This window comes from Filicampus tigris, chromosome 15, assembly GCF_054856515.1.
Source record: "Filicampus tigris isolate MCC_2025a chromosome 15, RoL_Ftig_1.0, whole genome shotgun sequence".
Lineage (NCBI taxonomy): Eukaryota > Metazoa > Chordata > Actinopteri > Syngnathiformes > Syngnathidae > Filicampus > Filicampus tigris.
The window spans coordinates 14,070,601-14,082,746 of record NC_141231.1 but is presented as its reverse complement, the minus strand read 5'-3'; the positions used below and the strand labels follow the sequence as shown (position 1 = coordinate 14,082,746).

The 12,146-nt window shown below is 41.2% G+C and overlaps 2 protein-coding genes across 2 annotated transcripts; both read left to right on the top strand.

The window, feature by feature from the left end:
• Positions 1–785: 785 nt before the first annotated feature.
• zmynd19 (zinc finger, MYND-type containing 19) lies at positions 786–7,395 on the top strand. Its single transcript, XM_086054156.1, has 6 exons — positions 786–1,085; positions 3,006–3,065; positions 3,144–3,250; positions 3,432–3,572; positions 4,364–4,544; positions 5,045–7,395. Exons 1-6 carry the CDS (start codon positions 1,035–1,037, stop codon positions 5,186–5,188), a joined length of 684 nt encoding a protein of 227 aa, XP_085910282.1. The 5' UTR covers positions 786–1,034; the 3' UTR covers positions 5,189–7,395.
• Positions 7,396–8,062: 667 nt separating this feature from the next.
• Positions 8,063–10,221, top strand: tmem141 (transmembrane protein 141). Its single transcript, XM_086053694.1, has 5 exons — positions 8,063–8,275; positions 8,396–8,462; positions 9,537–9,620; positions 9,683–9,793; positions 9,906–10,221. The coding sequence occupies exons 1-5, from the start codon at positions 8,222–8,224 to the stop codon at positions 9,965–9,967; spliced, it is 378 nt and encodes a 125-aa protein (XP_085909820.1). The 5' UTR covers positions 8,063–8,221; the 3' UTR covers positions 9,968–10,221.
• The last annotated feature ends 1,925 nt before the right edge of the window (positions 10,222–12,146 follow it).

Genomic DNA, 12,146 nt, shown 5'->3' with positions numbered 1-12,146 from the left:
GCAACACTGTGCATCACTCCAGCGGAGAAAGACAATATATTCCTTCTTATGCTTTAATGACAACCTTTTCATCTATATCACTTTTCACTCTCAAAAGACCTTTTGTGAGAGTTGGGTACTTTTTGATGACTCCCCCTTCCGACCAGCGCATGTGGTGTAACTGGATATAAGTGATTGACAGGCTAGTACTGTCTTGTTGGGTAGAATTTCCAAATGTTTCACTGTGTGACATTGTTGTACCAACCAAGGGAACGGTTTCACAAGCTAGTCTGATTAAGACTTACAGAGGGGTTTTTGATTGGGTCACTTTTAAAACAAAGCGTGGGCTAAAAGTAAGTACATTGTTGTATTTTCTTTTTTTCTTTTTACATTTTGTTTTTGTTTGATCATGTTCCGTGAGGTTTTTCTATTGTAAAATATGTGCCTTGACTCAACCTAGATTGCAAACACAGTAGTACAGTAGTATAATACTGTACAGATTTTGCCTCTGTAATGGACACGAAGGCAGGACCGTGTGCGCACCACCAAAACCCTGCGTCAATGTTGCTTTTGAATCAAAACGTCAAGCATCGTGACGTCATTCGATGATTTGTAAGGTTAACGTGTGCAAAAAAAAATAAAAGACGCGAGGCGACTGACAAATCCCACCCAGTTCATCACCCATTCCCCGCGAAAATGGATGGGATCGGTCACGAGAGTGGTGACGCAACGCAAGAAATGGGCGGTCTTGAGTCGTAAATTGGTACGCATAGGACAAAAAGACGGAAGCGAATGTTTTGAGAAACCATAACGGTCGTTTTGATTGGCCAGTGGGACAAGCGTTTGTTGTCACCCCGCCCCCCTTTGGAGCTTGCCCTCCTTCCCTGCGCCAACAGCGGTGTCACCGAGGCCGGGCTGCCGCCGGAGAGAGCCGGAGTCCCGCCTGAAGTCGAGCCACTTAACCCGAACGACATCGCAACGGAGCTTTAGGGGGCTTCCTCCCCCCGCCGACATCGTTTAACACCGGGTTGGATCCCACACCTTGCTCTTTCCCGATGTCGGACTTCAAGCTGGGGATCGTCCGGCTCGGCCGTGTGGCCGGGAAGGTGAGCAGCCATCCTGGGGTTGCCATGTGCGGCCGGGGGAGGGCCCGCGGGAGCTCAAAAGGAGTCAAAATTTGCCGTTTGGGATTTTTTTATGATCAAGGTTTGGTAAAATGCTCTGATTGATCATCTTTAAATGTTAACAAATTAGCCTCGTTTGAACGCATTAGAGAAAGCGGTGGTGGAACGTCTTTGCTAGTACCGCCGCTACCACAACGCAGTCTCGCGGTAAAATGCTAACGCTAACTAGCATTAGCGGGGGTTGTCGGCATTTTGGCTATTGTTTAATTATTGCTGTTATAACGGTTCATTTCGTTCGCAGAAACTTTGCCACGCTGAAGTTGTCGAGGCAAACGTTTTTTTTTTACACCCAACAGCCACAAGACTGACACGACGACAAGCAGTTGAGCGAGCATGTCCACGCTAGCACCGACATTTGGATTACAGACGAGGAAGCCATTGCCCAGACGCCGTCTCAAATCTTGGCTCCCACTCGACATAAATCCGGTTAAAGGAGCAAATGAACCCCCTGTTCATAAATTGTCCCCAAATTATAAATGGTTTCTATTCGATAGGTGCGTGCTAGTCATGAGACGCATTTGGGGTGGAACGTTGTTTCGTTAAAGAGCCGGCTAGCGGGCATCATCGTGCACTCTTGGGCTGTCACGTCGCGTGTTTCCACCCGTGTGTCATGCGGATGACGCCGTGCTTCCGACACTCGGCATGCCTGGGGAGGGCGGGCGTTTCTCGGGTACATATCACATGGAGTCCCCCCCCCTCCCACCCACCTGAAAGACCCTGGTTAGGAGATGGAACGTGACTAGCAGTGTGTGGACGTGGACATCTTGTATTCCTCCATGTTGTAAAAACGAACTGCCAAAATGGTTTGATTAGGCACTGTCAGATAATTATTTTACTTTATAAGACATGCTGATGTCGCTGGGAAGTCTCTGTCTGCATCTTTTGCTTTTGTGTCAAATTTAAACAAAGATAAGTGACAATGTAACATTTCAGTTTTGGAAAATTTGGAACACTTTATTTACTGTAGAAAACTATCGGGACTTATTGAGTTTTCATTTAACTTTAAAAAAAAAATGCTGATGACCCTGAACTTTGTTTTTGAAATTGAAAGCAAAGCTGTCTATCGTTTAAGATTAAAAAACAATCTTCAACATTTTAAAATCTGAAAAGTTAATGAACATACGCTTAAGGACATACCAACAAAGTTTAGATTTTGAGTTTGTATTTTTAAAAATTTGGACTCCAACATTTTCCCTTTTACTGAAAATGAATATTGCTCCAAGTATAGGTTATTGGCCTCCTCCTTGTTGAAAAATGCATGATTGGAATATAATATATAAAATTCCTGTAAAATGAAATAAAATGTCTTCTAAAATTTGCTCTCCTCTTTGAGTAACTTAAAAAAATCGCCCAATAGATAAAACGGGGCTTCAAAATCGCAAAAAATCAAGACGTTGTTGCCACTCTTGAATGCTGTGGGTTTTAAAAAAGATATCTCACAGGTCATCACGAGGCCTTTCATGCTAAGATGAGAGATGCTAGCGCCGGAGCTAACAGGCTTGGGCTTAGTAACTCGCAATTGGAAACCGGAAAGCTACTGATGCAAACTAAGGCACTCGTGGTCTTTTATAGTGTGGAGGGGGCTCATTCTTCAGCAGATGAAATGCATTCTCTGTTGGGTTTAAATCTGGAGATGGATTCATAGATGTGTACTTTATGTAAATCCACCCCAGTTTGAATGGGTTCCTTCACCCTTTTCTAAGGTCACGATGGAAATCACTTTATTGTTGAATTAACGATTGTCGATCAGTGTCTGTCTTTTTGGAAGATACCCTGCGCCTAATGTGTCTATGTTTTGGCCATCTGAAATGCAATCTCACTTTTCTATTATTACTTTCTCAGACAAAATACACACTGATCGATGAGCAGGACATCCCTCTCGTGGAAAACTACGCCTTTGAGGTAAAGACATACAGTGTATTCCCCCCCCCCCTCATTGTCTTTGTCCATTTGGTATTAAACTGTGTGATGTCCTACCAGGCACGCATGGAGGTTGATGCCGACGGTAACGGTGCGAAGATCTTCGCCTACGCTTTCGATATTGGCAAAGGTCGCTGGGCGGGAAGGCCGCTGCACGAGCTACTCTGGTGAGTCTTTTGTTCTTCAGGGAGTCACCCGTTAATTAAGATAGAAACAGATACCGCCGTTTTCTCGACACTTAAGATATTAACCACCTTTTTGATGACACACCTGCTTGTGCTATTTTTCTTTTCTTTTCTTTTTTTTTTTTCATTTCAAACCATGTCACTCCTTGTCTGGTTTCATCAGGGAGAAGCACAGAGGAGGCATCGCCCCAAGTTTCCAAGTCATCCACATCAACTCCGTGACGGTTGACAACAGGCTCGACAACCTGCGGCTGGTCCCTGTCGGCTGGAGTCCAAAACCGGAAGAGATTTCCAGCAAGCAAAGGCAAGGCTAGGAAGTTACAATTGGGGCAGCTATGACCTACAAGTGACGTGAAGGTGTTATGTCATCATTGCTGTGGTGCTGTGAGTCATAAATTAATCTTAGATTATTTTGGTGAGGGAACTGGGATACACCCTGGACTGCTCACCAACCAGAGAGCAACCATTCTCTCACACACATCGCCTATTGACAATTTAGTCTTCAATTAAACGAAGGTGACTTTGAGCGAGCGAAACAGGAAACACCAAAAAGGTTCATGGGTCAATGCAACTGCATTTTATAAGGAATAAAAACATGTTGAATAATATTAAGCCTGTGATGATACATTATTAAAACTGAAAATTGCGATTCTCTAAGACAGTGTTCCCCAACCAACCACTTGTTCCCGATTCGATAATTTGCGGGCCTTTTGGTACCGGGCCACACAGATACATTGAGCAAGAATTTATTTTATTTTTATTTATTTAAGAGCTGAACATATACATCCTGATCAGTAATATACGCCAGCACCCCCGCCCCCTCCTTGCCGATTAGGTTGCATATTAGTTTTTGATGTTGATGAATGATTGTGAGTCTGCGAAGAATCTTTACTAGCATGAACTTGTACCTGGCAAAAAAAATGTTAGTTCTCAAACTAAGCTTAATATAGCTATTATTATTTTATGTTCATCAAAAAAAAAAAAAAAAAAGTTTTGATTCAAGACTTCTTCAGCAGGCGCCCTCCAACTGCATGTCATGTGTAATTTTATACATTTTTGTCATTTTGTTCTTCAAAACCCCCCCCACCCCCCCAGGGAGCAGTCACTGTACTGGCTGGCCATCCAGCAGGTTCCGGCCGACCCAGTGGAGGAGCAGTACCTGGAGCTGAGCCGCACGCGCTACTACAATGCCAACGGCGAGCTGGTGGAGGAAGAGGAGTGCTCGTGCACGTACTACGAGTGCCACTACCCACCTTGTTCGCTCATTGAGAGGCGGGTGAGTCTCCACACTGAAGAAAATGTACACTGCGTTCCAAATTATTAGTCTTTTTTTTTTTTGGTTTAAAAAAAAAAAAAATCCTATTCAATGCATTTTAACTCACGGTTTCCTGGGCTCATAGGGAGAGAGAAAAAAAAAACGCTGTCAAAAAAATCACCTTCGTCTATAAAAATCCGAAATAACAAAGTCATTGTCCAAATGCGAAATCCAGGTCGATTATTTAAAAACTATCCATTGAACCAGAAAGCCTTGCCTGCTCCTTCTCCCTCTGTAAACATTTGTCTTTTTAGTTTAAATTGGCTTACTTTAACCAGAATCCCACACTATGAAACGGCCAACGCTAGCACCCCGTTCGGTTTTGTGCCGGTTGGTACTGTAAATCTTCGTTGACTGGAGCCAGCTGCATCCTTTCTAGACAGCTAGCTAGCTAGCTGGCTAGGGGGTTACTGTCATGTTTTTTTTAAAGACCTTTCGTGACCCTTGCTTGTTTTCCACAGCTCCGAGAGTTCAACATCTGCGGCCGCTGTCAGGTGGCGCGCTACTGTGGCTCGCAGTGCCAGCAGAGGGACTGGCCCGCCCACAAGAAGCAGTGCCGGGAGCGCAAGCGGGCCCTGGCACTGGAGTCGGAACCGGAGCGGTGATTGGAAAAAGGGAAGAGCGGAGGGGAAAAAGGCGTTTTGATATTCGGGTCGAGGGACGGGGGAAGGCGAGAGACAAAAACCACAGAGACAATGGCGCTCGCCTCACTTGGTGGATTGGAAGTAGGTGATTAATGGACATCGGGATACACTTCCACAACCGTATAATTCCCCTTGCTTCTCGCATGGACGACAGGGAACGTTGTTTTTTTTTGTTTGTTTTTTTTTTTTTTTTTTTCGTCTTTGGGGGGTTGGTAACGCCCTCTGAGCTAGACCTGCTGCTGCTAATCGTTTCGCACGCGAGAGGTAACGACTCGTCTTGCCGACCAACTGGACCACGCTCGGATACGGACGCCATCTTCTGTTCGGATTGGATCACACTAACAGTATTTTGTGTGTGTGTTGTATGTTCTGCCAAGGACTCTATGGGTGTGTGTGTGTGTGTGTGTGTGTGCGCATCTTCCAAATGGGGCCATATTCCAATTTAATTTTATATTGAATCCAATTAGACATTTTCACTGTTTTATAATAAAGTAGCTGCCGAATTGTGGCTTTTTTTTTTTTTTTTACAGTCTTCATTTGTTTTGCGGACAATGGTACAAATTTCAATCCTTGAACTCACCTTTGTGTATCTCTCCACTATTTATGAACATCTCTGGTTAATATTTTTAAGATGGATGTTGGTAAAGCAGGGTGTTCCAAAAAATTTGACATCTTTGCACATAGAATTTGCGTAATAGCGTAATTGCATACATTTTTTTTTTTGCAATGTTTTCTGAAAACAAGAAAAAACAACACATTTAACAAACAAGAAGAATTCCGTTCTTTTGATTTCGGAATTTACTCAAGGTAACATTTTTAGTAAGCACATTGGTACTTTTTGTTGATATTGTAACCAAGTTAAAAAATGACTTGGGCAGTTATGCCATTAGGCTAATGACATGAATGTCGGAGTAACTTAGCAGTAAATATATCAGAGTCCAATGATATATCCAAACTATCGGCTTTAGAACAGATGTTCAGTATGCGTAGCACCTCTGACATGACACGTCTTCCATTTTGCCTTCCACTTTTTTTGTCTTCAATTTTTTTCGTCTAAATCTGCTTTCCAGTCGGTGTATTTTGATTGACTTTCCTGTGAAACGTACACCGCACATTCGGACTCACAAATGCCTTTTCGATGCTAGTGAATGTCATCCAAGTAAAACAGTTTTTAAACATCTTGATGAAATTTAAAACAAGTTGAGTGAGAATTGACTGTTAATGGATCATAACATGATGTCAGATTTTTTTGGGGGGTGAACACCATCTTGTTTTGTCACTATCCAATTAAAATGACGTTTTTCTGTTGATCTCAAACTAGCTGTGGAGATTGATGCTTTTCATTGGGAAGAGACCGTTTGGTACGTTTGGCATCGCTAATTAACGACAAGAAACAAGGCTCGCTTAAATTGACAGCTGCTTAGTTTCATGATTTAGTCCTTCCAGCGGTATTGTTCCGTGTGTATGTGTGTCTAAGGGGTTATTTTTTTGGAAGAAATTCTATCGATGGAGCTCTATTTATTTAAAAATATTTTGTGAAAACCTTTTTAGTGGTGGTGATATTTGAAGGCAAACTGAAGTGGACAGACAGTATAATATGTTTTTCAGCTTTTTTCTTTATTTTGGAGTCATTTTTGGGTGTTAGGGCGGGGTACTACTTGATTGTTTTTTTTCTCACACCCCTTCCAGGTTCTCTTCACAAAAGCACTGTTCACTGAAATCTTCCACAGCGGTTAAAAACTTGAATCCCCGCCCCTCTGTTTGATTTCTAAGACTATACAAAGTGAACCACCTCCTTGTTTGTTGTGTGTCAACTTTTTGCCTTCCTCCTTCACCCACAATGCACCTGCTTAGTGTGTCTTTGCTGAGGAGTCCAGACACTTGGAGCATGTGTCCCACGTTGACATGCAACTCATTGATTGTGTATTTTGTATGTGTGCGTGAACAGGTTTTCACCACTGCACTAAACTCTGCTCCCATGTTAGCGCGTTTGTCCTAGACGGGGTGTGATTTCGACTATCACCCTGCACCCTTTTTTGTTTGTTTTGTTTTGTAAGAAAATGAACATGAATCACTTAGAAATTAAGAGCTACAATATGTGACTAGAGTCGGGCGATAACAGTTGCTTTTCCTATGTAAAATGATGGTCAAATAAAAAACGAACCTCATCCAATTGTCTGTTTTATTTGTATCCTTGTTCATTTTATGGAACATTTAGTTGTTCAAGTGGGAAATTTAGCAGGTGACTAAATCTAGAGTTATCAGCCTCGTTCTGAAAATCTTTCTGCCCAACTGTGATGTAACAATATGGCTAATTAACATAATCACACAGGGGCGGTGTTTTAACATCAGTTAATTTAGAAAAAAATACATGGTCTCCTTGAAGTCAGTCGACTCTCGCTTCTTCCCAGGCTTGGTGGTCCGGTAACATAAACTTCTGTTGCTGCATTCTCTCCATCTGCCTTCTCTTTAGACCCTTTGAATCCACTGTGGTGTCAGGGGTCACGAGTGTATAATGGGGGACTGGCCTGCCAGAGTCCAAAAACGGTTTTGACTCGATTTCATCAACAATTATGTAACTTTGCAAAAAATATGAAATGTTTCCTGTATAACAAAATTATGCAACATTTTATCAATCATACCATGCGTAGTCCAACTCTTACACTGAGGTAACAGCTATATTACTGGCTAATTTAAGCATATCATTGGCTCGTCTGGAGACACAAATATTTCTATACAGGCGATCAACAAGTCACTTTTCCAAAATATGACAAATGAAACGAAAGAAGCATTAATTTGATGTGCGAAGAGGTGCAGTACCACCGCCGGTCTGTCGGCGTCGCACTAGTTTTGTTCACCCTCCTACTCAGTTTAGTGTTTTGTAAGTCTCTGACTGCAATGCATCTGTGCGCTTGGTCGGGGACGTTAACAAAATCTAGTGTTACTCTCTAGGAAACAACTTAAAACTTCAGAATTCAGATTTTAATACACAAAATGGTCAATCTTGGTCTCACTCGAGTGGACGATGAGCTGGTAGCAAAACACCCGGTGAGCATCTCGTGTTTGTCTTTTTCTTCACTTACGACACTCCCTGAGTGTAATGTGAATATATAAATGAAAATAGTGTAAGCCTTTTCGCCCTTAATTTTACGTAATTTTGTCTTTCAGGGTTTAGAAACTTATGCAGCCTGTCAGTCTCACGCCTTCATGAAGGGGATTGGAAGCTTTGTACTTGGTACGTAAAGCGTGTTTTTTTTTTTTACATTTTTATTTTAATTTTTTTTAAATAATTTTACTAACTTTAATTTTTTTCATTGGATTTTTGCATTGTCCTGTTGACAACCTATACTAATAAATAGAAAAATAATTTCCCAAATAAACCTAATAGCTACCACATGAGGGCGCAAGAACCCATAGGCATGTGTGGTAAAAGATGTTGACAAAAGTATTGGGCCACATTTATTGCCACGCCATCTTGAGTAATTAATTTTGGGCATTTCATTTCACGTGTACAGCTTTTTGGGAACACATTTAGGAGAGACCTTGTTTTGAGCCCCGGCGCATATATTCTTTCCCAACTGAAAGCGACCGGAAATGCTATTAATCTATTCCAGCCCCACATTGTGAGTATTTTGGCCACCGATGGGCAGTATAATAAAGACTTACAGACAATATAATATTCGTTGTTTCTTTTTTAACCTTTTTTCTCTCTGTTGTGAATTTAAACAAATAATGAGACACAATGTATTGTACAGTCAAATGTATGGCCTGTAATTTATATCATATATGTTGTAAGTGGTAAGGGACCAAACATTTTGTCATTTTATTCAGTATATACTGTATATATTTTTTAATGAATCAGACAATGAATTGGTTATGTCAATTAGTTCTGCCAAACATCGGAATCAGCCTCTGTTGGGTCATTAGGCTAATACGCAGATTTGGGCCAATTTAAAATGCGATTACAGTGTACTGTATATTCTTCGATAGACATTATTAAATTTCAAGATCAAAGACTCCTAAATTATAGTTGTCTCTATTCAAGCTTTTAACTGACTTTTTGACAACTCAAACACACCTCTCTAATAGCTGTTCTACATGAGTAGGCATAGACTCTTGGTTGTAGAGAAACAAAATCCATGAAGCACTCACCAACATCCTGTATTAATTTGTACCACACCATTTTTTTCAAACATTGTTCACTTCCTGTTAGCATAACCTGTCCCTGTAGTGTTTCAATAAACGGTGGAAGCCTGTGCCATGTTGTCGTAGCTGTTGGATAATGTATTATTTCAACCTTCTCTTCCAGGTGCTGTTGGCCTTTTTGCTCTCCAGATGGGTCTACAAAAGAGACTTGGCTATCCACTGCAGTGGAACCTGCTTGTTTCCATCGGTGAGGAATCAGTAGGCAATCAAACCCTTTGAAGAAGTCTCCATCTCTTGTCTCTCCCTCAGTGGGGTCATCGGTGGGCAGCTACACGGTGACACGGTGGGAAACGCAGAAATGCTCCGACCTCTGGTTGCTACTCGAAACTGGCAAACATCCGGATAGGTTGCCGCCACAAAGTAAGTCGCTGGCTCAGAAAATGATCAGGGACGTCATTTGGCTGATTTCTTTTTTTTTTTTTTCTTTTTCTTATACTTGCGACCACAAAATTTGTTTACCTTTGTCTTTTAGTGCCTAAAACAGAAGAACCACCAGGGACAGGGAAGACAAAATATGGTGACGTGATGGATTGAAAGCTTTTAATAAGGACAATGTCATACAGAGGAGCCTGTCTGTTCCGGGACGCTGGTCTACCTTCAAGTACAGTTTTTCACATAGGAAATATAATATATAAACAAGTAAGCTGTTCCATAGTCAAACTGTCGACACTCGTGCAACCTTTGTTAATGGTACGTCAAATGTTTTAAGTCACATTTTAACATTCTTAACTGTCATTTAAGTGTATGGTGACTAATATGAATAATAAAACTAGAATGGAACTTCCAAAGGTGCTCCCAATTTATGGCAACGTTTTTCAGAAACATACCTCAAAAGTAGAATAAAACTTGCAATTCTCGGAAGACTTATGCTCAGAGAGGAATTGTTTCACTTTTTGTCATTTTGACATTTTCCAAATATAGCTTATCCTTCCATCGTTCTCAAGTGATTCAACCATTTCAAACCATTCCAAACGAAATATATTTTGCTCATTTAGGTGATATATTCGGAACCATTGTTCACATTCCCCAACTTTACACAGTTTTCAGTATTCCACATCGCCATGAAAAACACAAAGACATTTGAAAAAAATAATTCTCAATCCTTCCACATTACTCAACCAATTAAAACAAATCTAACATCAAACTATTCAGGTCCCATTTTTTTCTGAAATATTTTTAACATTACAAAATGTCAAAAACAAAAATCAAATTTTTTAATGACAAAATTGGTCCTTGTCCTTCCCCTTTTGTAAATTACAGTACTCAGCTCCTTCATGACATTACGTAGTTTGCCTTTACAAACTCCGGTTACTATTTTTGCTATATTTCATCAATTAGAAATAGTACCTAACATAACACGAGAAGAAAAGTGGAAAAATTACCGTAAAACTGGAAAATTGGCCCATAAAATCAGTGGATGTTTGTCATATTTGCATGATCAAAATGTGCTTTCAGACTTTATACCATCATTAACATGAGGATGAACAGATACACTGAAAGTCGTGGTTTAGTATTGCTCTTTTATATAGGCATCAGATATTAAGCTTATGATCTGGTATTACATTTTTTGGGATGTGTTTGTTGGCTCTGTAATACATTTTCTGCTGCAGTATCACTCAGTGGATGCTCAACAGTAAGACTGCTGGGATTACCAGTCACATTATTGGGAGGTTGGGGGAAAATTTGTGATTATATTTATGGACATTATTGTTTTTGTAAAGATTTAAAAAAAATACAGAGCATTAGAGTGTGCACACATAGGTATTTCTCATTGTCAATGAGTTAGCCCAATCACTCGGGATAATCTTTTCGAGGCATCCGAAAACTAGGCATTTTCCTGACTTTGATCGTGAGTGGTGAAAAAAAAAAAAGCTAAAATCCGGCCTGATTATCAGGCTTTGTGTACCACCACTTAAAACTAAACCACCACATGTTCCAACAATACTGCCTTGCATGAGACGTGAATGCAGTGATCAAAGGTCACGCGTTAATACCCCAAGAACATGCTAAATCGCTAACTCTGAGCTGGCAATGCAAGCTCACAGCAGTGGCGTGACTTTGCAAATACAAATTGGAAAAAGGGAATGTTTTGGCTCTGTTTTCAGGTGTTATTTATTGCCTCTCGAGTGCAGCTCTGCATGTGCTCATCCTCCCTTTGCAGTAACTCAAATCTGATCAAATATCTCCATGACGGCAGGGTTTTCGAACATTCCCCCCCGCCCCCTCGTTTCTGTCTTTCGGATGCAAGAATTGAATGAGCAAATCTCGAATCCCTTGTCACGTGCACCCAGACGAGAGAAATGGGAAGTAACGAGGGAAACCAAAGACTGTTGTTAACGCGGGTGGAAATGTGACTCATGCAAGCAGCTGGAGAACACTTGGCAACCTCTGGCAGGACTGAAGCGGGGTACAAACATGCTGACAATCAGGTCGGGTTCCAGCATTTTCCCTTCCCTGCGATCAAAGTCAGCGAAGGCCCGACTCTCAGATTGTCTCGAAAAGATTAACCTGAGGGATGGTCTGGGGTGTTTTAAGAGGTGTTTTTCCTCCCTGATCTGCTCAGAAAATGATCAGGGACGACAATCGTAAATGTTGAACATGTTCAATATTCAGAAAAGCTAACAGTTAGCCTAGCATCTTCTATTTCTTGTTCGGCTACTATACTCATTCTTATCCTTTGTATTTTCATTTTGTGTGTGTGCGTGGTCGCTCT